At 49.1% G+C, this 21379-nt stretch overlaps 1 protein-coding gene across 1 annotated transcript in view; it reads right to left on the reverse strand.

Annotated features, from left to right (window-relative positions):
- Positions 1 to 21026, reverse strand: part of RSPO4 (R-spondin 4) — a 39743-nt gene extending 18717 nt beyond the window's left edge. Inside the window, exon 1 of the mRNA XM_032606079.1 lies at positions 20948 to 21026. Coding sequence (XP_032461970.1) covers positions 20948 to 21026 — 79 coding nt within the window. The remainder of the gene's footprint in view (positions 1 to 20947) is intronic.
- Between the last annotated feature and the right edge of the window lie 353 nt (positions 21027 to 21379).

Below are 21379 nucleotides of genomic sequence, written 5' to 3' on the forward strand. Positions count from 1 at the left end.
CAGTAACACAACAATAGTGGGGGACTTTAACACCTCACTTACACCAATGGACATATCATCCAAAATGAAAATAAATAAGGAAACAGAAGCTTTAAATGACACAATAGACCAGATAGATTTAATCGATATTTATAGGACATTCCATCCAAAACCAGCAGATTACACTTTCTTCTCAAGTGCGCAGGGAACATTCTCCAGGATAGATCACATCTTAGGTCACAAATCAAGCCTCAGTAAATTTAAGAAAATTGAAATCATATCAAGCATCTTTTCTGACCACAACACTATGAGATTAGAAATGAATTACTGGGGGAAAAATGTAAAAAACAGAAACACATGGAGGCTAAACACTATGTTACTACATAACCAAGAGATCACTGAAGAAATCAAAGAGGAAATCAAAAAATACCTAGAGACAAATGACAATGAAAACACGACAATCCAAAACCTATGGGACGCAGCAAAAGCAGTTCTAAGAGGGAAGTTTATAGCTATACAAGCCTACATCAAGAAACAACTCAAATAAACAATCTCACCTTACACCTAAAGGAACTAGAGAAAGAAGAACAAACAAAACCCAAAGTTAGCAGAAGGAAAGAAATCATAAAGATCAGAGCAGAAAAAAATGAAATAGAAACAAAGAAAACAATAGCAAAGATCATTAAAACTAAAAGCTGGTTCTTTGAGAAGATATACAAAATTGATAAACCATTAGCAAGACTCATCAAGAAAAACAGGGAGAGGACTCAAATCAATAAAATTAGAAATGAAAAAGGAGAAGGTACAACAGACACTGCAGAAATACAAAGCATCCTAAGAGACTACTACCAGCAACTCTATGCCAATCAAATGGACAACCTGGAAGAAATGGACAAATTCTTAGAAAGGTATAACCTTCCAAAACTGAACCAAGAAGAAATAGAAAATATTAACATACCAATCACAAGTAATGAAATTGAAACTGTGAATAAAAATCTTCCAACAAACAAAAGTCCAGGACCAGATGGCTTCACAGGTAAATTCTCTCAAACATTTAGAGAATAGCTAACACCCATCCTTCTCAAACTCTTCCAAAACATTGTGGAGGAAGGAACACTCCCAAACTCATTCTATGAGGCCACCATCACCCTGATACCAAAACCAGACAAAGATACTACAAAAAAAGAAAATTACAGACCAATATCACTGATGAATATAGATGCAAAAATCCTTAACAAAATACTAGCACACAGAATCCAACAGCACATGAAAAGGATCATACACCATGATCAAGTGGGATTTATCCCAGGGATGCAAGGATTCTTCAATGTACGCAAATCAATCAATGTGATACATCATATTAACAAATTGAAGAATAAAAACCATGTGATCATCTCAATAGATGTAGAAAAAGCTTTTGACAAAATTCAACACCCATTTATGATAAAAACTCTGCAGAAAGTGGGCACAGAGGGAACCTACCTCAACATAATAAAGGCCATATATGACACACCCACAGAAAACATCATTCTCAGTTGTGAAAAACTGAAGAAAGCATTTCCTCTAAGATCAGGAGCAAGACAAGGATGTCCACTCTCACTGCTATTATTCAACATAGTTTTGAAAGTCCTAGCCACAGCAATCAGAGAAGAAAAAGAAATAAAAGGAATACAAATTGGAAAAGAACAAGTAAAACTGTCACTGTTTGCAGATGACATGATACTATACATAGAGAATCCTAAAGATGCCACCAGAAAACTACTAGAGCTAATCAATGAATTTGGTAAAGTTGCAGGATACAAAATTAATGCACAGAAATCTCTTGCATTTCTATACACTAATGATGAAAAATCTGAAAGAGAAATTAAGGAAACACTCCCATTTACCATTGCAACAAAAAGAATAAACTACCTAGGAATAAATCTACCTAGGGAGACGAAAGACCTGTATGCAGAAAACTATAAGACACTGATGAAAGAAATTAAAGATGATACCAACAGATGGAGAGATATACCATGTTCTTGGATTGGAAGAATCAATATTGTGAGAATGACTATAGTACCCAAAGCAATCTACAGATTCTATGCAACCCCTATCAAATTACCAATGGCAGTTTTTACAGAACTATAACAAATCATCTTAAAATTTGTATGGAGACACAAAAGATCCTGAATAGCCAAAGCAGTCTTGAGCAAAAAAAATGGAACTGGAGGAATCAGACTCCCTGACTTCAGACTATACTACAAAGCTATAGTAATCAAGACAATATGGTACTGGCACAAAAACAGAAATATAGATCAATGGAAGAAGATAGAAAGCCCAGAGGTAAACCCACGCACCTATGGTCAACTAATCTATGACAAAGGAGGCAAAGATATACAATGGAGAAAAGACAGTCTCTTCAACAAGTGGTGCTGGGAAAACTGGACAGCTAAATGTAAAAGAATGAAATTAGAACACTCCCTAACACCATGCACAAAAATAAGCTCAAAATGGATTCGAGACCTAAATGTAAGACCGGACACTATAAAACTCTTAGAGGAAAACATAGGAAGAACACTCTTTGACATAAATCACAGCAAGATCTTTTTTGATCCACCTCCTAGAGTAATGGAAATAAAAACAAAAATAAACAAATGGGACCTAATGAAACTTCAAAGCTTTTGCACAGCAAAGGAAACCATAAACAAGACGAAAAGACAACCCTCAGAATGGGAGAAAATATTTGCAAGCGAAACGAATCAATGGACAAAGGATTAATCTCCAAAATATATAAACAGTCATGCAGCTCAATATTAAAAAAACAAACAACCCAATCCAAAAATGGGCAGAAGACCTAAATAGACATTTCTCCAAAGAAGACATACAGATGGCCAAGAAGCACATGAAAAGCTGCTCAACATCACTAATTATTAGAAAAATGCAAATCAAAACTACAGTGAGGTACCACATCACACCAGTTAGAATGGGCTTCATCAGAAAATCTACAGACAACAAATGCTGGAGAGGGTGTGGAGAAAAGGGAGCCCTCTTGCACTGTTGGTGAGAATGTAAACTGATACAGCCACTATGGAGAACAGTATGGAGGTTCCTTAAAAAACTAAAAATAGAACTACCATACGACCCAGCAATCCCACTACTGGGCATATATCCAGAGAAAACCACAATTCAAAAAGACACATGTACCCCCAATGTTCATTGCAGCACCATTTACAATAGCCACGTCATGGGAGCAACCTAAATGCCCATCAACAGACGAATGGATAAAGAAGATGTGGTACATATATAGAGTGGAATATTACTCAGCCATAAAAAGGAACGAAATTGCGTCATTTGTTGAGATGTGGATGGATCTAGAGACTGTCATACAGAGTGAAGTAAGTCAGAAAGAGAAAAACAAGTATCGTATATTAACGCATATATGTGGAACCTAGAAAAATGGTACAGATGAACCGGTTTGCAGAGCAGAAATTGAGACACGGATGTAGAGAACAAACGTATGGACACCAAGGAGGGAAAGCCGCGGGGGTGGTGGTGGTGGTGGTGTGATGAACTGGGCGATTGGGAGTGACATGTATACACTGATGTGTATAAAATTGATGACTAATAAAAACCTGCTGTATAAAAAAATAAATAAAATAAAATTCAAAAAAAAATAAAAAAGAACTGTTACTGGATTCCTCATCATTCGGCAAGCTGCACAGTGGGTGAGGGGGCGGGTAGGAGCAGCGGCTGAGACCAGGACCAGGGGAGGCAGTCACACACCCCCAGCTGGCTTCCCCGGCATCCACGCCCCCAGAGCTCAGCACGCCATTATCCATGAACAGAATTGTCACGAATCTGCCCGGAGTGCGAACCTGTCGCAAAATCCATCTATCTGTGGAATTGTCACAAAACTCTCTTGCGTGTGAAAGTGTCAAGTATGTGAAATTGCGTAAGGAATTGTCTTGCAATTGTCCTACACGTAAAACTGTCATGAAGTGTTGGGTACGTGCAGTTGCTATTCTGAAAAAATACGGAGAGGACAGTTCCTTTTCTTTTTGCGTTAGAAGAATAGGTTTGCTGTGTGCGTGACCTTGAACAAGTTGCAGAAATACTCTGTGCCTCAGTTTCTTCTTCTAGTGACTTTTACAGGGCTATTTTGCAGATAAAATGCATTATGCTCAAAACAGTGCCTGGCACATAGTAGGTGCTCAAGAGACCCTGCTACACCACACACACACACACACACACACACACACACACACACACACACACGGAATCTCTCTGAGGCAGGTGTTTCTGACTTGTTCATGTCTGTAGCACCGGTACCTGGTACACAGTGGGTGCTCAGTGAGAACTTGTGGGCTGGGGAGTGGACTCAGACAGGTTTTGGCTTTGCCTATGGTGGGGCTGTCTGGCCGTGTGGCGTCGGACAGGTCTCTTGCTTCTCTGATTCTCTCTCTGAGCCTGCCTTGGGTGCTATAAAGTGCCCCAAGAGCTGTGTATAAAGCACCTGGCAATACTGGGGACAGGAAACACTAGCTGCTAATTCCCTTTCCCTCTGTGGGGAGTTCACGGTTCCTGGGCGCTCTATGGCTGTGGAGGCCTCCCGTGGCTCTTTGGGAGGCGGTGAAAGCTTCAGCTTCGGCCGAGGGGGAGGATGCTGCAGCAGTCAGGACCTGGTGGGACATGTCCAGCCAATCTGGAGACCTGATGCCACAGGCCGGGGGTAGGGGGGATGGTGCCCACTAATCCAGTCCAGGAGCCCCCCACGAGCCGTGGGGAGGATGAGTGCCAGGATTCCAGGGAAGGTGGGGGAACTTCCTAAGAGGAACTGAGAGCACAGGATTCCTAACATGCACACGACTGAGAGGTACCAGGTCTCGCAGTTTGCTCCACAAATGACCCCTTCACCCCACCATGCTGAAGACCCGCAATGAACGGAGCTCGGGGCTAGGAGCCAGGACCGTGCTTCCCGTCTCGGCTGGGACTCAGGCTCACTGTGTGACCTTGGCAGCCTCAGTGTCCCCAGCAGAAAAACAAGGGATTGGTCTTGACAGAGGACTTTCTAACTTTTTTCAGCCAAGGAAGCTTTCTTTTTCCCGAGATAGGATGTGATCTGGGAGTTCGGTTAATAGGGCAGCTAAGAGTTGAGCTGCTTTGGCTGAGGCTTGCATAGGGTGAGGGGGAGGATCTTGAGCCAGTCCTCTTGGCTTTGTCTGCTCACCTCAGGGGGCATCCCCTAAGGGCATGGATAATCTCTAACAACTTTCAGACCCCGAAGTCCCTCAGCACCAATGGCAGGAGAGGCAGTACAGCATGGTGTAGCAAGCAGACAGCCTGGGTCTAAATCACAAACTAAGCCTCAGTTTTCCCATCTGTAAAATGGGCATAATCATTGTCCTCATGCATTGCTGAGAAGGTTCAGTACGTTGGTGTGTCTGACATGCTCAGAACAGGGTTTGGCAGATGGTAGGTGCACGACAATGGGGTAGCTGTGAGCAGTGTGGAGCTCTTACAAGGCCAGACTCTGTTGCAACAACCCTACAAGGTATTATTATCTCCTCTTACAGACAAGGAAGTTAAGGCACAGAGAAGGTAAGTAATTTGCTAAGGATCACATAGTGGCAAGCTGGGATTTAAAGCCAGGGAATCTTAGTAACTGGTAGCTATTATTAAGTACTGCGGAGAACCTAGCCCCTAGAATATGTCCCATGTAAACACCCTCATTGCCTCTTACAATTAAGCCCTAAGGAAGCTTTGGATATACTATCAGCTCCCAGTGCAGAGAAAACCTGGGGCTCTGCCGCCAGTGAGTATCAGGGAATGGGGCTGGGCCTCAGCACTGGACCCTCTCGGTGTTCCAGGGACAGCCCCAGCCCCTCTCATCCAGCACCCGGGGTAACTGGAGGTTCCGAGCGGTGACAAAGAGTTGGGAATCCAGTTTGAACCTCCAGACATGGGGTGAACATCTTTAGGGACCCTATTCTGAGTCTGGTCTCTCCCCACAGGCTCCCTCCCCCTTTCAAAACCTTGTAGAAGGGAGAGAGCACCAGATATGGACTCTTTTCCCAGTTCTGTGGGTCCTCAGCCAAGTCCCTCCCTGTCTTTGGGCCTCAGTTTCTCCATCTGTCAAATGGATGGTTAAACTCAGTGTTTCTAAGGGCCCAATAGCCATCCATCCACCCATCCATCCATCCATTCAGTAGGTGTTTCTTGAATGCCTACAATATACCAGGCCCTTGTCTAGACTCCAGTGAAAACAAGAAACAAAAACTTTTTTCTTTTATTTGATTTATTGGACAAAGTTAAAAGACAAATCACAGACCTGTGGAAACATTTTAGAAAGATGAGCAAAATGATACTAGATCAGGAAGGGAAATTTCCCAGGCACCTTGTCTTGTTCACCCACGCCTCCCAGTGCCATGCACAGTGCCGGGGTACACTGGGTGCTCTGTAAATGTCCATTGGGTGAACGAAGGAACAAGATGTATCTGGCTGCTCCAAAACCCGTGACTAAGGGTGGAAACAAAGTCTGAGTCCTCCCCTCCCCTTACCCCTGTGTTCTAAAGAAAGCTGCCTCGTGAGTATGGAATTGGAGCCAGACACCCCCTTCAGAACTTAGCAAGGGGGAGGCCAGATATCTTTGCACCCTCCATCCTCTCCCCCTCCACTGCCTACCAGCTGGTGTAAACCGACGTCTGAAGAGGATCCAGGAAGGATTGTCTAGCAGGGGCTGCGGCGGGGCACGGCACTTCCCCAATTCCCTAAAGCCAGGTGGGGTGGCAAGAGAATCACTCACAGTTTGGAGGGAACCCGATAAGACATGGAAATGGGCATTTCATCCCCTGACTGGACACACACTTGCTGATCCTTCCCATGTCTATTGGGGGAGGGGGGAGAATGAATGAGAGATGCAGAAGGGGAGGGCCAATTCTCTGTCCGGATCACGTGGACACTGAAGGAGGCTGTTGAACTTGATCCAAAATTTCCAACCCAAAGGTGCTGTAGGGGTACCATGGGGTACCCATATGAGGGAGCTGGGAATATGCGAAGAGGTCGAGGCCATGCTCCTCCCCTAATAAGTCACAGCCGTGCCACAGGTAGGGCACCTGCCACACACGGAGGGTGTGGAGGGAGGCATAGGAACGTTTAGACCCATCCGCTTCCTTGTGCTCACTGGTGATGCGGCCCTGAGTTTTCTCACTGCTGGGACTTGTGAGGCCACAGCAGCACCAGAGAAGTAAGACACAGCTGTCCCTGTCCCCATCCCTCTTCTGCTCCCCGGCACACAGGGGAGGAACGGAGGGAGGACGACACATCTCCCCACAGGGCAGATCAGTGGAGTCAGGAGCCACGTCAGTGATGGGGAAGGAGACAGCGTTGAATTAGACCTGTGTTTTTAAAAATTTAGCACCAAACTGAGCTTTTTAATACCAGAAACTCTGAGATCTACCCAAAGTTATTAAGGATTGGGTTTTAGAGATATAACAGAATTAGAGACAGAGAGAGAAAAAAAGCAAATGTCATGTTTGTGATCCTCTGTTACATGTCCACTCTGATCATTATGCCTCACAAAAGAAGGCCAAGGATTACCATCCTTAATATACAAAGAGCTCTTAGAAATCAAGAAGAAGAAAAACAGCAACGACCCAAGGTTGTGAAATGGGCAAAAATATTACAAGTAATTCAAAAAAGAAAGACAAATGGACCAGTAACCTCAGGAAGAGCTACTATATTGCACTAATAATTTTCAAAATGATGTTTAGAATAAGAACAAAATATTACTTGTGACCTACCAGAAAGGCAAACTAAAAGACTGACAACATCCAGTGCTTACTTTTAAAAAGGATTTGGGCAGTGTCTATTAAAGTTTGAACTCTGTAGTATACGGATAGTAGTATTATTTTACAAATGGTGCCCTGAGGCTCAGAGAGGGGCAGGCACTTGTTCAGAGCCACACAGTGGGTCACTGGAAGGCAGGGCTGGAACCCTGGTCTCTGGATGGGTGCCTTTGGCTTTTTATCTCCAGCCAGCTGGCTCTCCCTGTCTGGCCTTGTGAACAGCCTGGTCCCTGGCCTCTGACTGGGGCGGCCAGGCCTGCTATACCCACTGCTGCACCTGCTTTGGGACTGAGGATGGCTGGGCTCTTGCTGTTCCAGGTGACACAACTATCGTCACCCCTTCCCCACAATAGATGAGGCTCCCAATCAGTCTTGCTCAGCAGTGAGGCATAAAGAGTAGAGGTGGGAACCTAAGGCTTGGGATCAGACAACCCCGCCTTCAAATCCCAGCTCCACACTTCACTCCCTGGGCCCGTTATTGAACCTCGGTTTGCTCATATGTAAGAGAGAGGCAATCACCCACTCACTGGAAAGCTTGTTCCTTTCACAAATGTGCTCGAGGGCCTACTATGTGCCAAGAACTGTTGTAGGCACTGGGGATACATCAGTGGACAAGACAGCCCTTCCCCTCAGGGAGTTTGCACCCTAAAGGAGAGAGAGGTCATTTGAGATAGTGACAGTGAGTGAATGACAGTAAACAGAGTGAGGAGAGGAGAGGAGGGTCCCGGCCACAAGACAGGACTCGCTGAGACATATAAGGAAAGCGTTCTTGGCAGAGGGACCAGCAGGTACAAAGGTCCAGGGGTTTAGCATGCAAGAGAGCAGTGAGGCCAGAGTACAGGGACTGGTCGGAAAGGCAAATCAGCCCAGACCTGGGTGGTAAGCTCAGAAGGAGTGTGGAAGGCGCTGGGTTTTCCTGGAAGCAAGATGAGAAGGCCCTGTGTGGTGTAGGCCAAGGAGTGTCTGCCATCTTGAAAGCTCCCTCTGGGGCTGAGCACAATGAACAGTAGGGGGCAGGAGCTGGGAGCCCAGGGCGGAGGCCTGTGACCACCTAGGGGGTCTGGACCAGGCTGCTGGCTGTGAGCAGCAGATGGACAAGTCTTGCTTGTGGGGTATTATGAGAATTAAAAGGTAAGTGGCCTAGCCCATGGTGCAGCAGGTAGCTGGTGTGAGCAGACCTCAGCTACCCGTCCTCAGCAATCAGGGGACCTAACCCAAGAATCCCATGACTGTGTCTGCCCCGCAGCCTCTTCCAGAGATGCCTGAATCACTTCTGCTCCTCCCTGCCACTGGCTCGGGTTGTGCCTCTTTGACCTGCTGTGTCCTCTCGACTTTCGCAGGCCACCAGGACAAGGTCTCATTCAAGGTTCCCTCTGGTTGCTTTAAGCCGCCTTGCTGTTCAGTGGCTCCCTAAACCAGCTGTATACCGCCGCCCCCAAGCTGGACTGAAACCCGAGGCCCTGTCTGGATGGTTCCCTAAGTCATTCTCGAAGGTGAGAATAAGTGGTGAGTCACAGTGACATCTGCCCGGGCCAGGTCCCCAGACCAACTGCCCGGGAAATGGGAGATGGGAGGGAGGCAGCGCTGGGCAAGCGGGAGTCCAGGTCACACACATTTGGGTATGAATCCCAGCTCTGCCACCTTGACTCTGGGAAGTCTCTTTCACCTCTCTGAGCCCCACACTTCAGCTGCAAAAGAGAATGATGCTATCGAAGGGGTGCCCGGAGGATAAAGGGAGGTAATAACCTGCAGAGCCCCTGGCTCTGTGCCCAGCTCATATGCCAAGGACATCAAATGGGAGCCAACTTTGTCCTTATGCTCTGCCCTGGGTTCTGCTCACCAATTCCTGGCACAGTGAAAAACAGCTCTGGTTACGGAGCCCCAGCTTGGCTTCCAACCCAGACTGTATGGGGGCTGTGGAAACCTGGGCAAGTGGCTTCACCTATCCGGATTCTGCTTTCCTCTTCTGTTAAATGGGTCCTATCTTTGAAGGTTGTGGGTAACTAATGCACACAAAAATCACCCGGCACATAGTAGGTGCTCAAGAAATGGTGTGATGCCAGTAGGGAGGAGCTGAATGGAAGAAGGGGACACAGGCACAGTATGTGGTGGGGCTCTACCTTGGAAACCTCTCGTGGTCCTGGGGCACTGTCTCCACCACACCGAAACCCAGCCAGCTGGAGGGACCTAGGCTTGCAGGGCCTGGAAATTCTACAACCACTGTCAGTGGATCCCAGTTTCCTCATGTGCAAAATGGGAACCGTAATCCTTCTTGCCCAGTTAGAACCAGGATTAAGGGCTGGAACCAAGATGAGCAGCCACAGCCAGAGGTGCTGGTCTCTGTGAGCTCCTGTAGATCCTCTGAGGGACCAGGTCTGCAGATGGGCAGAACCAGGCTGATGCCGTCTGCAGCATGCAGGATCCTGAGCTACCAGGTCCTGTGTTAAATCACTGCAAACCCATCACAGCCCTGCAAAGCTGGGTTACATTTACACATTTTCATGGATGAGAAAACTAGGGCTCAGAGATGTTAGGGTTAGGGTTAGGGTTAAGGTTAGTGGTTAACCCAAGAACCCACAGTGAAGAGTCAGGTGGGATGCAAACCAGAGTCCTAGCTCCTAACTGCTGGGAGCCATGCCTCCCTGATGGCCTCTCAGCCCCTCCCTGCTGCCTAATGCCCAGTGGCTCTCCAAAGGCAGAGGAGTGCCACTGAAAGTCATACGTCTCTCAGGGCCAAAGAGGGGCCCCGAGCTGTGTGCAGGGTCAGACAGGAGGAGAAGAGGGGAGGCTGCAGGAACAACCCAGTGGTCTTAAGTCTGAAACCATGGAGCCCTTAGCAGCATCCCCAGACCTTCAATAAAGTCTGTTACCCAGAAATGTCCTGAGTGCTCTGTTTTTTTCTTTTTCTTTTAATGGGGGAGGTGTGGTTGGAGGGAGGGTTATTGATGTAGGGGAATAAGATGGTCTACACACTGAAGCTATTCAGCCAAAGCAGCCCTGGGGGAACGGCAGCCATTGTGAGGATGCTCTGCTCTCAGGGAGGACGTCAAGCCAACGTCCCCTGTCCCAGGGGCGGGGGTCTCCAGCTGACACCTCTGCTATTCACTCTATTGGAACTGCCACCTTCATCAGTCTGGGGCCCTCAAGGACAGGGGCCAGCTGAGAGCAAGTGTTCAGCAGACGTGTGCTGGCTGAAATGCGATGACTCAGGGGACATCCAGGAATGAGGGTGGACAGAGAAGCGTCACCTGAATTTGAGTTCCAGGAATGTACTCAGGAAGGGCTGAGGGCTGCTGCATCAGGACTGTCAACACTTGTCAGGGAAGAATCACTTGCGGGAAGGGTGATCCGCTCAAGGGATACAGAATCGGGGGCTCACACCCTTCTCATGAGACCATCTTATGAGGACTTTCTGTAAAATCAAAAAGCTCAGAACATACGGCAGAAGCAACGCCCTCCTACCTAAAAACCTTCAAGGGATTGATCACATGAACCGTATAAGTAACAATTTCTGCTCTCCAAAGGACATACAAAGTCAGCAGCTGGGTATCAGATCGAAGAAACATATCTTCATGTCAAAACCAACAGGGGATTAATATGTAGGTAATACAAAGAAGTCCTATAAACTGACAAGAAAAATTCAGGAAACCCAATAAAAAAGTGGGCACATAAAAATACAACAAAAATTTTAAAATGAAAAAAACCCAAAAAGTAAAATTAAAAGATTTAAAATAAAGAGTAACTAAAATTGGGCTTCCCTGGTGGCGCAGTGGTTGAGAGTCCGCCTGTCGATGCAGGGGACACGGGTTCGTGCCCCGGTCCGGGAAGATCCCACATGCCGCGGAGAGACTGGGCCCGTGAGCCATGGCCGCTGAGCCTGCGCGTCCAGAACCTGTGCTCTGCAATGGGAGAGGCCACAACAGTGAGAGGCCCGCGTACCGCAAAACAAACAAAAAAGACAAAACTAAAATTAATAAAAAATTTAAAATAAAATGGCATTTTAAAACTAAATGATAAAATAAAAACACTTAGAAAAATAAAATGTAAGAATAAAATAAAAATACATTTTAAAGTAAATTTAAATAAATTACATTAAAATTAATAAAAATTGAAACTTTAAAAATAAAATTTTTAAATAAAATAAAAATGAAAAAATTTTAAATAAGTGAAATAAATTTTGAGTAAAATTAAAAATTGTCAATGTGTAACCATTTAAAAAATAAGGAAAGAGAAATAAAATAATACAAGAGTACACTCAGCTCGGCTGATGCTGATAATGTGCTATGAATTAAGTCTGATTGACTCAGATGCCTGTCAGAAGCGGGGCAAGAGGGGAGGAGGAAGGAAAATCGGGTCTGAAAGACAGCATTTGACTGGGTTTTTCCAGCCTGCCATATGGGCAGAGGGCAGGATGTCAGGCCCCATCATGGCCTCATCCGCAAACAGCCATCACATCATTTATACACTTATAATGTGCCAGCAACACACACACACACACACACACACACATCCTTCCATCCTCACTGCTGTTCTCTGAGGTTCCCTTTCACAGAGGAGTGAACAGAGGCTCAGAGAGGGTGAGTCACTGTGCCATAGACACAGAGCACCTAGGACCTCCCTATCCTCTGAATCTGGGCTCCCCAAAATAACCTTCTTTTGGAGAGTTAGGTCTACAGAGGACTTTCAGACACAGGCGGGGGCACGTCTGACATCAGGCTAGAATGTCCTGGATGCTAGAAGGAGCCAACCTTCCTATGACGCATTACTGTGATCACCATTTATTAGCATCTACTGTCTCCCGGGTGGGTTATATGCACAATTTTGACCTTCAAGGCAATCCTATGATGTAGATGCTATTATCGTCCCCATTGTATCGACAGACAACAATGAGATTCAGGAGTGAAATATTTTCACCCAATCACGGCAGTAGCAGAGCTGGGAGGTGAGCCCAGGCCTGTCACAGCCCAAATCCCACACCCACTGCCTGGCACTGGACACTCTTCATAGTCACTAACTGAGCACTCACTATGTGCTAGGGATGCGTTTCATGCCCCATTTTGCAAATTAGCCAGCTGAGGCCCAGAGGGGAGAGGTGACCTGCTCAAGGTCACTCAGCTGGTGAGCAGTAGAGGCCGTGGCCTTCGTGACAGCCAGCCAGCCTCCCACTGCTCATCTGGCACTTGCTAGAGACAGCTGTGCCTGCCTGCCAACACCAGAGCAGGCTGCAGAAGGGCAGTTGTGACATTCCTTTCTGGGTGTCTCCACCCCTGCGGATGTGGGTACTGCAGTCAGGCTGCAGGGAAAGGGAGTGGTTTCTCTATGTAGTCTGGGTCCCCCAGGCTTGAGAATGCCTTTCTTCTGAGCTGCTGAAACAGAACCCCCCACCCACAGCAGCATAGAGGAGTCCCCACCACGGGACACAGAGCAGGGGCCCTATGAGTCACACGGCATTACAAGAAACCATCCCAGGGGCAGGCAGTAGTGGCCTAGCCTGAGGCAGCAGTGCTCAAGATGAGTGAGCTTCACCCAGGCAATGGGAACAAACCATTCCCTTCGGGACCCTGGAGGAATCCCCAGGGGTGGGGCCGAGGGCTCATGTGTCCCGAGTGGCGCCGACTGCTGCACAGGGTTGAGAAAAGGAGGTTCTGGCTATGGAGACCTGGGGGGCACATTCCAACCTCTCCCCATCCTGGCTGTGTGACCCTGGCAAGTCGATTGCCCCCTCTATGCTTGGACGGCCTCTGGAGAATAAAAGGATCAAATCACCTCGTGGGCTATCACCTGGATGAATTGGGAGGAGGCCAGGCAGGACGGCTATGCACCCGACCTTTGGAATCAATTGTCTGGGTTTAAATCCTGACTTTGCCAAACTTACTTGCCAAGCTACTGGGAACATATGAAATCGCTAATATTTGGCTGTTTTCAACCTACAGAAATGGCAGTTTCACATACTTCAACTAATGCTCCTCTCTTCCTAATTCAGTTTCCTCTTCTGTAAAATGTGGATAATAACAGTCCCTTTGCAAGTTGATCTGAGGACTAAATAAGGGTGGGAGGCAACTGAGCTCAGTAGTTGGAGCTTGGCTCTGGGACTAGGAAGGATTTGAACTTGGCTGTGTGTCCTGGGGAAAGTCACTTAACCCCTCTGTGCCTCGGTTTTCTCATATGTAAAACAGGGATAATAAAAGTACCCACATCACAGGTTTATTAGGAGAATTTAGTCAGTTTATATGCATAGTACCTGACATTGACAAATAAAATAAAACAACACAGGTAACATCTGGCATAGAGTAAATGCTCAACCATAAAACTAAATCAAAAGGAGACTTTTCTAAACCTTTGGTGCCAGTGAAAATTAAGTACTTTAAAAAAAACAAATAAATGTTTTTAGGAACATATATGTGTGTGGATATATACGTGAGGCGTATGCTCCTGGGTGTCCACAGGGTCTGGGGCCGATCTACGTCCTGACAGTGTCCACAGCCTGGGGCTCTGATGGAAGGACTGCCCTCCAGGCCATGGTGGCTCTGTGTGGGGCCCAGGCCTCCACCAGGTCCCTCTTATGGAACCACACAGCCAGGCCACAGATCCCATGTGGCACTCAGGTAACTCTGGAGGCCCTTACGAGGCTCCTGGACCACAGGCTGGCCTCTGGTTAAGAAACCTCTGCAGACAGCCTTCAAGCTGTGAAAGCCCTCTTGGTTCCGTCCTCTCATCTAGCATTTCTTCTAGGCTTGGGAGAAAGGCAAAGCAGACTGAGTATGGCCAAGTCACACAGGGGAAACTGAGGCTCTGAGAGGCTCTAAACCAGATTCCAGGCCCTGGAGTAAGCTGCCTTCCTCTGCCTATCCAAGGCCACCCTCACCACCCCCGTTCGCCTTCCTGCATCCTCACCTCCACTCCTGGCTAGATGATCCTGGGCGAGGTACTTCCTCACTTGAGGCTCCATTTTTACAAGCGTGGGGTCTCAAAGGTCTCAACTGGCCTTTTCAGTCCTAACATTCCATTATTCTACGTGCTCCAGAACTCCAGAGAGAAAATGAAAGTTGAACTGCTCTGCAAACAATAAAGTGCTATATAAATGACAGGATGGTTAATGGCAGCATTAGATGGACTTTCTGGAGCAGTCTATAGTAGGCGGGATTTGCTCCTGTGGTTCTGGAATCAGGAACACTGGCTACGTGACCTTGGACGAGCCAGTTTCTCTCTCTGAACCAGCCTGCTTCTTCTGTAAAGGAAGAGAGGCAACCACATCCACCTGGCAGGGTTGGGGGAGGGTCGGTGAGAAAGGAGCATGTAATGTCCGGTGCTCACTGGCTGCTTGAGGGTGTCTAATGCAGGAGGGATACTTAGGCCCTCAATGGGTCCTACGGCTAAAATCTACCTTGGGAAAAGAAAACACCTTGGGAAGGACGTGGCTGCCAGATCCTGGGCCTTTAGAAACAAGCATAAGAAACAGAGGTTTGCAAAATGTGTCGAGGTAGTTGCTACTTATAAAGGCAGTTCGGTGTCCTGTTTGGGGCTCCAGAGCCAGACTCTCTGGGTTCACACGCCTATGGCTGTGTGACGCATGGGGCCTTCGTCTCCCCATCTGCAATACTGGGATCCCCTGGAACCCGCCTCTCGGAGCTGTCAGGAGCACTGCATTGGGCTCGGCCAAAAGTTCCGCACTTTTGGGGGAATGGTAAAAATTACATTTTTACATCAGTACACACACAGTACACGGAGTACACACACATTCATTCACACACTCCCACACACACCCACATCCATGTGCACACACATGCACCCACTCATACATTCACATACATATGTAAGCCGAAACCCATTTCCCAAAATGATAATTAATCTTAACACTTGCAATGCACTCTGATATCTTCTAAAAAGGGGGATGGCAAACTATGGCCCATGGGCTAACTTTGGGCTATGGCCTCTTTTTGTATGGCCTGTAGGCTAAGAATGGTTTAATATATATATATTTTTTAAATAAATCTTCTTTTATTTATTTATGTATTTATTTATTTTTTTGCGGTACGCGGGCCTCTCACTGTTGTGGCCTCTCCCGTTGCGGAGCACAGGCTCTGGACGCGCAGGCTCGGCGGCCATGGCTCACGGGCCCAGCCGCTCCACGGCACGTGGGATCTTCCCAGACCGGGGCACGAACCCGCGTCCCCTGCATCGGCAGGCGGACTCTCAACCACTGCGCCACCAGGGAAGCCCTGGTTTAATATTTTTAAAGGCTTGTAAAAAACAAACGAAACAGGAAGAATATATCCCATGAAGTCTAGAATAGTAACTATCTGGCCTCTTGCGAAACCAGTTTGCCGACCCCTCTATACTGTTCTGTTCTGTTTTATCCATTCTACTCCCTCTCGGCATTCTAAACGCTAGCTGCATTTACTAAATTTATCTCCCTCATCTGCTGATGGAAAAACTCTGCATCGACGTGAGCTTCAGTTTTTTCACTAGATGAAAGGATGGAAAAATGGATGAAGAGACAGTGGACTGACAGATGGACTAGAGGAGGCAGGGGAACAAAGGGAAGAAGGTCCCCTTATCCTGTGACACCTCAGCCAAGTAACGTCCCACCTCTGAGTCTCAGATTCCTCAGCTGAGACCAGGACTGCCGCTGACCAGTCTCTCTAGGCTGTGCTGAGGGATCCTGTCCATGTCAGTTTTTCTGATGGATCCATTCCTGACATCCCTAGGAGATGCTGGGCTCTGGCCTGTCTGCCATCGGACCTCCACCCCCTCTGCCACACAGCCCCTTCGGCCCTTCCCATCCGGCCAGACCCTCCCCTCCTCCTGCCAGCTCCTCCCCAGCTCCTATGCGGCTGCCACCTCTGCAGCCCTCTGATGGGGCTCTTCTCAGATGCCTCCTCCTCGCAGCCCCTGGCAAGTCTCTAGCAGAATTCATTTATTTTTCTATGCACAGGCTTTGGAGCCTCCAAAACTCTGGGTCCACGTACCAGCTCAGCTTCCGGGAGGTCCTGGGCAGGTCCCTGCCCCTTTTGGAGCCTCAGACCCCTTGTCTAGGAAATAGGTGTAACACAGGTAGCGCCATAGTCAGTCAGATGTCGAAACACACATACATACAGAGCCCCCGGCACGTGGCTGGCCCCAAGTGGCCTCAAGGGTCTCCTCTGGTGGCTGGGCAGGGGTGGGGTGGTCTGTGGGATACACCTTGTTCTGGGCCCAGCCATGGCCCTGGCCCGGAGACTAGAAACCTGGGTCGTCCCCGATCGCCACCCCTGCCTCAGGTACTTGCTTGCCGTGTCTCAGCTTCTCTGTCTGTGTACAGGGGACGGTGCTGCTGGCCTGGCCATCCGCATAGGGCTTTTCAGTTTACAGAGAATTATTATATTCAGTCCCCCTAACAGGACTCTGGAGTGGGCGCTGCCACAGTCCTTTTACAGATAAAGAAAAAGAGGCTCAGAGAGGGGAGAAGGGCAGAGGTGAGATTCAACCTGCATGAAACTCCCCTCCCCCAGCCCAGGGAGCATCCAGCTCTGCTGTAAAATGGGAGGGGGGAGTGGCTGAGTCCTCATGAAGCACCTACTCTATGCCTTTGGACACCTTCCCTCTGGGGCTGTGGTGAAGCGTCCCAAACGCCAAAGACGTAGGTACAACTGTTCCCATTTCACAGATGTGGAACCAATGCAGAAGGTACACGGACTGCCCCAAATCACACATCCAGGGAAGGAGAGGGCCCTGAATTTCAGAGCTCCTCCCTCTGCCCTTTGCTGCCTCAGGTCTAGAAGGATCTAAAGGCACCATGTGAATGTGGGTGACAATTGCCTCCACCGAGCCCCCTCCCCAGAAGGCCTTGGACGCTGGGAAAGTCAGTCATGGCCTGTCCTCTCCTCATTGCCTAAATGAAGCTCCGTATTGAGGTAGGGGTACAGACCAGGGCCCCCTCACCCTGCCCGACTGTCCTATTGCAGGGACACCCCAGCACGTTTCAAGAGAAACGTCCTCATCTGGTTCTGATTCATTTATACTTAATAAATCAACATGTTGTTTTGTAAGAGTCACTTGAGATCCAAGAACCGTTCTCAAGCCTTTTCTTTTAGTCTTTCTTGTCTTGGAAACAGAAAAATTAGGTTTCATCAAAAAACAGTGATGCTGGAGCTTGAGGAAGCATGGGTCTGTGGGAACCAGGCCCCGAGTGTGACAGCTCAGCCTGGGCGGCTGCTGGGCCCAGCGAGTGTTCCTCTTGACCTTGAAGAGGAGGCCAAAGGCTGGGCCAAGCACTCGGGCACGCAGGGGAGGTAGGAGAGGGCCAGGGAAGGGCATCTCTCCACACTGGCAGCTCCTCAAGGACAGGCCCCAGGTCTGTTCACCTTGGCACTCCCAAAGTTCCCAGCACAGAGCCCGGCGCACGGTCTGCCCTGTAATGCTTGTTGAATGAACAAGGGGAAGAGGGAGAGAGAAAGGAAGGGAGGAAGGGAGAGAAGGAAGGAAGGAAGGGGGAAGGGAGGGAGAAAAAAGAAAAGAAAAGGAAAGGAAAGGAAGGAAAAGACACTGCCAATACATAGGTGCCTTCAGAACACATTCTCCTGCCGCAGTTAGACCAGAATGTCAAACCTGGTAAGACCCTCAGGGGTCTCATGTGCAATTCTCCAAGCAGCTGTCTTAGGAAAATGGTCTCTAATCTGTAACTGGTTTGGGAAAGGTCCCACTTTCTACCCTCAGCCTCTTCACTATGAATCCTCTGATAAGTCCCACAGTTAAGAAATCTGCTAAAGCCAGCATCTCTCATACCTATTTGGCCAGGACTCCTTTGACCACCTTGCAGAAGATGCTACAGGAAGCCTTCTGCTACCCCTCCCCCACCTCCACCCCAGTGCCAATGGGGAAACCAAGGCTGTGGGCAGCGGGCAGGTGGTGGTGGGGAATCCACTTACCCAAAGGGGTTGGCGGTTGGACTGAAATCCAAGGCTATCTCCATTGCACCTGACTGATAAATGGAGCCACAAGCCTCTTTCTGAAGATGCGGCGCTGGACATGCATGTGTCCCAGACGCAAGAGATCACCTGCCGTGGGGAGGGGTGCCAAGAGCCCCCTCACCAAATGGGTAAGGTGCAGCCATGCCCGACCTCACTGAGCAACTGGGGATGGGGGGAGGGACTGGAAGTTTTCTTTTTCTTTATTCTTTGTGTGTGTGTGTCTTTTAGAACTGACTGAGAAGCATCTTAAAGATCTTCTAAACCAGCTCCTCTTCAGATGGGGAAAGTGAGGCTCTGAGAAGAGAAGACCAACACAGCTCAGGAGATATCTTCTCAGCGTCATGTCAGACGGATTGAGATTCAAGCCTGCTTTGCTACTAACCCTCTGTGCAACGCTGGACAAATCAATTTTCCTCTCTGAATCTCTGTTTCCTTGTCTAGGAAATAAGCATCCCCCCAGCCCCACTAGGCTGTTATGAGAGGCAAAGGACGCAATGGACAGGAAAGGAGAATGACTATTGTACTTGACTACTCATGTAACATACACACTAACTCATCCAGTCTTACCCACATCTGCCCTGTGAGTTGGATACTGAAGATTATTATTTCTATTTTAAAGAGGAGTCGCTGAGGAGACAGTTTTTATTTATCTATTTTTTTTGGTCTTTTTAAGAACTGAGAAAGATCTTAGAGAGCTTCTAAAAGACCGTCAGATGGGTAAACTGAGGCTCAGAGAGGCAAAGTGACTTCCCCAAGGTCACTCAGCTGGTAACTGGGGAAGCAGGGATTTGAACAAGGCAGGCTGACTCCAGAGCCCATGACCGTAACTACTATACAAGGGCCATTCACAGAACAGTGTCCCCATGAGGTCCCAGATGCCCCCCAGCTCATGTGAAGCCCACCCACCTCTCCTCTCCCTGGATCCCTCTGTCCAGTCACACCTGGAGCCGGAGTCCTTCACACCACAGTCTCTCTGTCCCACCCAATCCCACCCCCAATTCTCCCACAGCCTCTCTCTGCCTCCTGTTTCACTCCAGGAGTGACTGTGTCCATTTAGGGCTTTTTCACTCAGGTGGACTAGAATCCCCCAGAGGGAAGACCCTCGTTCTCTTTCGCACGTATACAAGCTCAGACCTCACACCAGAGCTGCAAAGAAAGAAGACACAGGGTCTTCATTCACCTGCTGGTCAACTTAGCAAGGTTACTTAGCCTGTCTGAGCCTTGGCACCTGGATTTTAGAATGGGATAAGCCCTACGTCATGAGGATGTAGTGGGGATTCCCTCCATGAGTAGAAAACCCTGGGCACAGTGGCTGGCTGTTGATTCTCAGACTGCCACCCGGAGGCCAAAGGGCTGCCGGCTCAGGTATGGGACTCGCTCACCTTCCTCGGTCCCCCAGGCTCTTCCAACCCTGGCTCTGCAGGGACAGCCTCAAATCCACCTCCTGAGGATGTTTTGACTCCTTCAGGGAGGGGCTGTGGCACAGGACCCCCGAGGTGAGAGTGCAAGGAGCCCCTGGCTTTGTGCCCCAGGTACATTTATGGTCTGAACCTTGGTACATCCTCCTAGTGGCCCTAGGAGGTCAAGATGGAAAAACTGAGGGTCTTAGAGGGGCTGGACGTCTTCCAGGTCATCCCAGAATAAATGTCTTCAAGCTCAGGTCTCTCCGAGCTCATGCAGCTCATGCCCTCACCAGAGGGGAACCCACCAAAAATTACTGGCTTCTTGAAAGTGATGTGGGGGATCAGGGTCTATAATGGGGCTGAGACCGGGGCATCTGGACTCCCAGCTCAGGACCCTTTATGTCACCTCCTGGCTCAGTATGGATGCTTGGGATGATTTCTGAGCCACTAACTCTGTCCCTTAGGCCCTGCAACCTCTAGCCTGCCACCTGAGGCTTCCTGTCTCTGCAAAAGTCACTCCCCCCACCCCTCGCCCAGCAATGCTGTGATTATAGGGAGCGGGGCAATGAGAGAGCCCTGGCAGCTCCTTCCCTCCCTGGAGAGCCTTTTGGTCCAGCTTGCCCCACGGGTGCCCTGGGGCCTCAGTTTCCCCATCTGTAAAGTGGGATTGACAGCAGTCTGGAAGAGTTAACAGCCCCGGGCGTCGGGCAGCAGGCAGATGCCCCTAAGGGCGACCCCCCTGACTATCCCGCGGCGTCTTCCCGGCCACCCTGCCGGCTGCCCCTCCTACCTTGCTTCTTCCTTCGGTTCAGGGGGAGCATGTCCACGGCGTGGGCGACGAGCAGCAACAGGCAGAGTGGCGCCCGCATCTGGGCAGCCTGGTCTGGGCGGGGGCGCGGGGCTCCCTGGGAGGCCCGACGGCCCAGCAGCTACCGGCGGCGGCGGCACAGCGGGCGCGGGGGCTGCTCGGGGCGCGCCGGGAGCATCCGCGAGTGCGGGGTCGGTCCCGCCGCCAGGGACCCGCAGTCAGCCCAGGGGCCGACCTCCAGGTCTAGTGAGGGCGTCGGCGGGGCTGGGAGGGGCGGGCGGGGAGGAGCCAGCGAGGCGGGGGCGGTGCATTAACCCGCTTGGAGAAGGCGCGCGGTGGGGTTGGAGGGGGTCGCCCGGCCAGGTCGGTCTGTCACGCCGTGCGCGCTCTGGCGTCGTTCCCGCGCCCGGCACT

This window comes from Phocoena sinus, chromosome 15, assembly GCF_008692025.1.
Source record: "Phocoena sinus isolate mPhoSin1 chromosome 15, mPhoSin1.pri, whole genome shotgun sequence".
Classification (NCBI taxonomy): Eukaryota; Metazoa; Chordata; class Mammalia; order Artiodactyla; family Phocoenidae; genus Phocoena; species Phocoena sinus.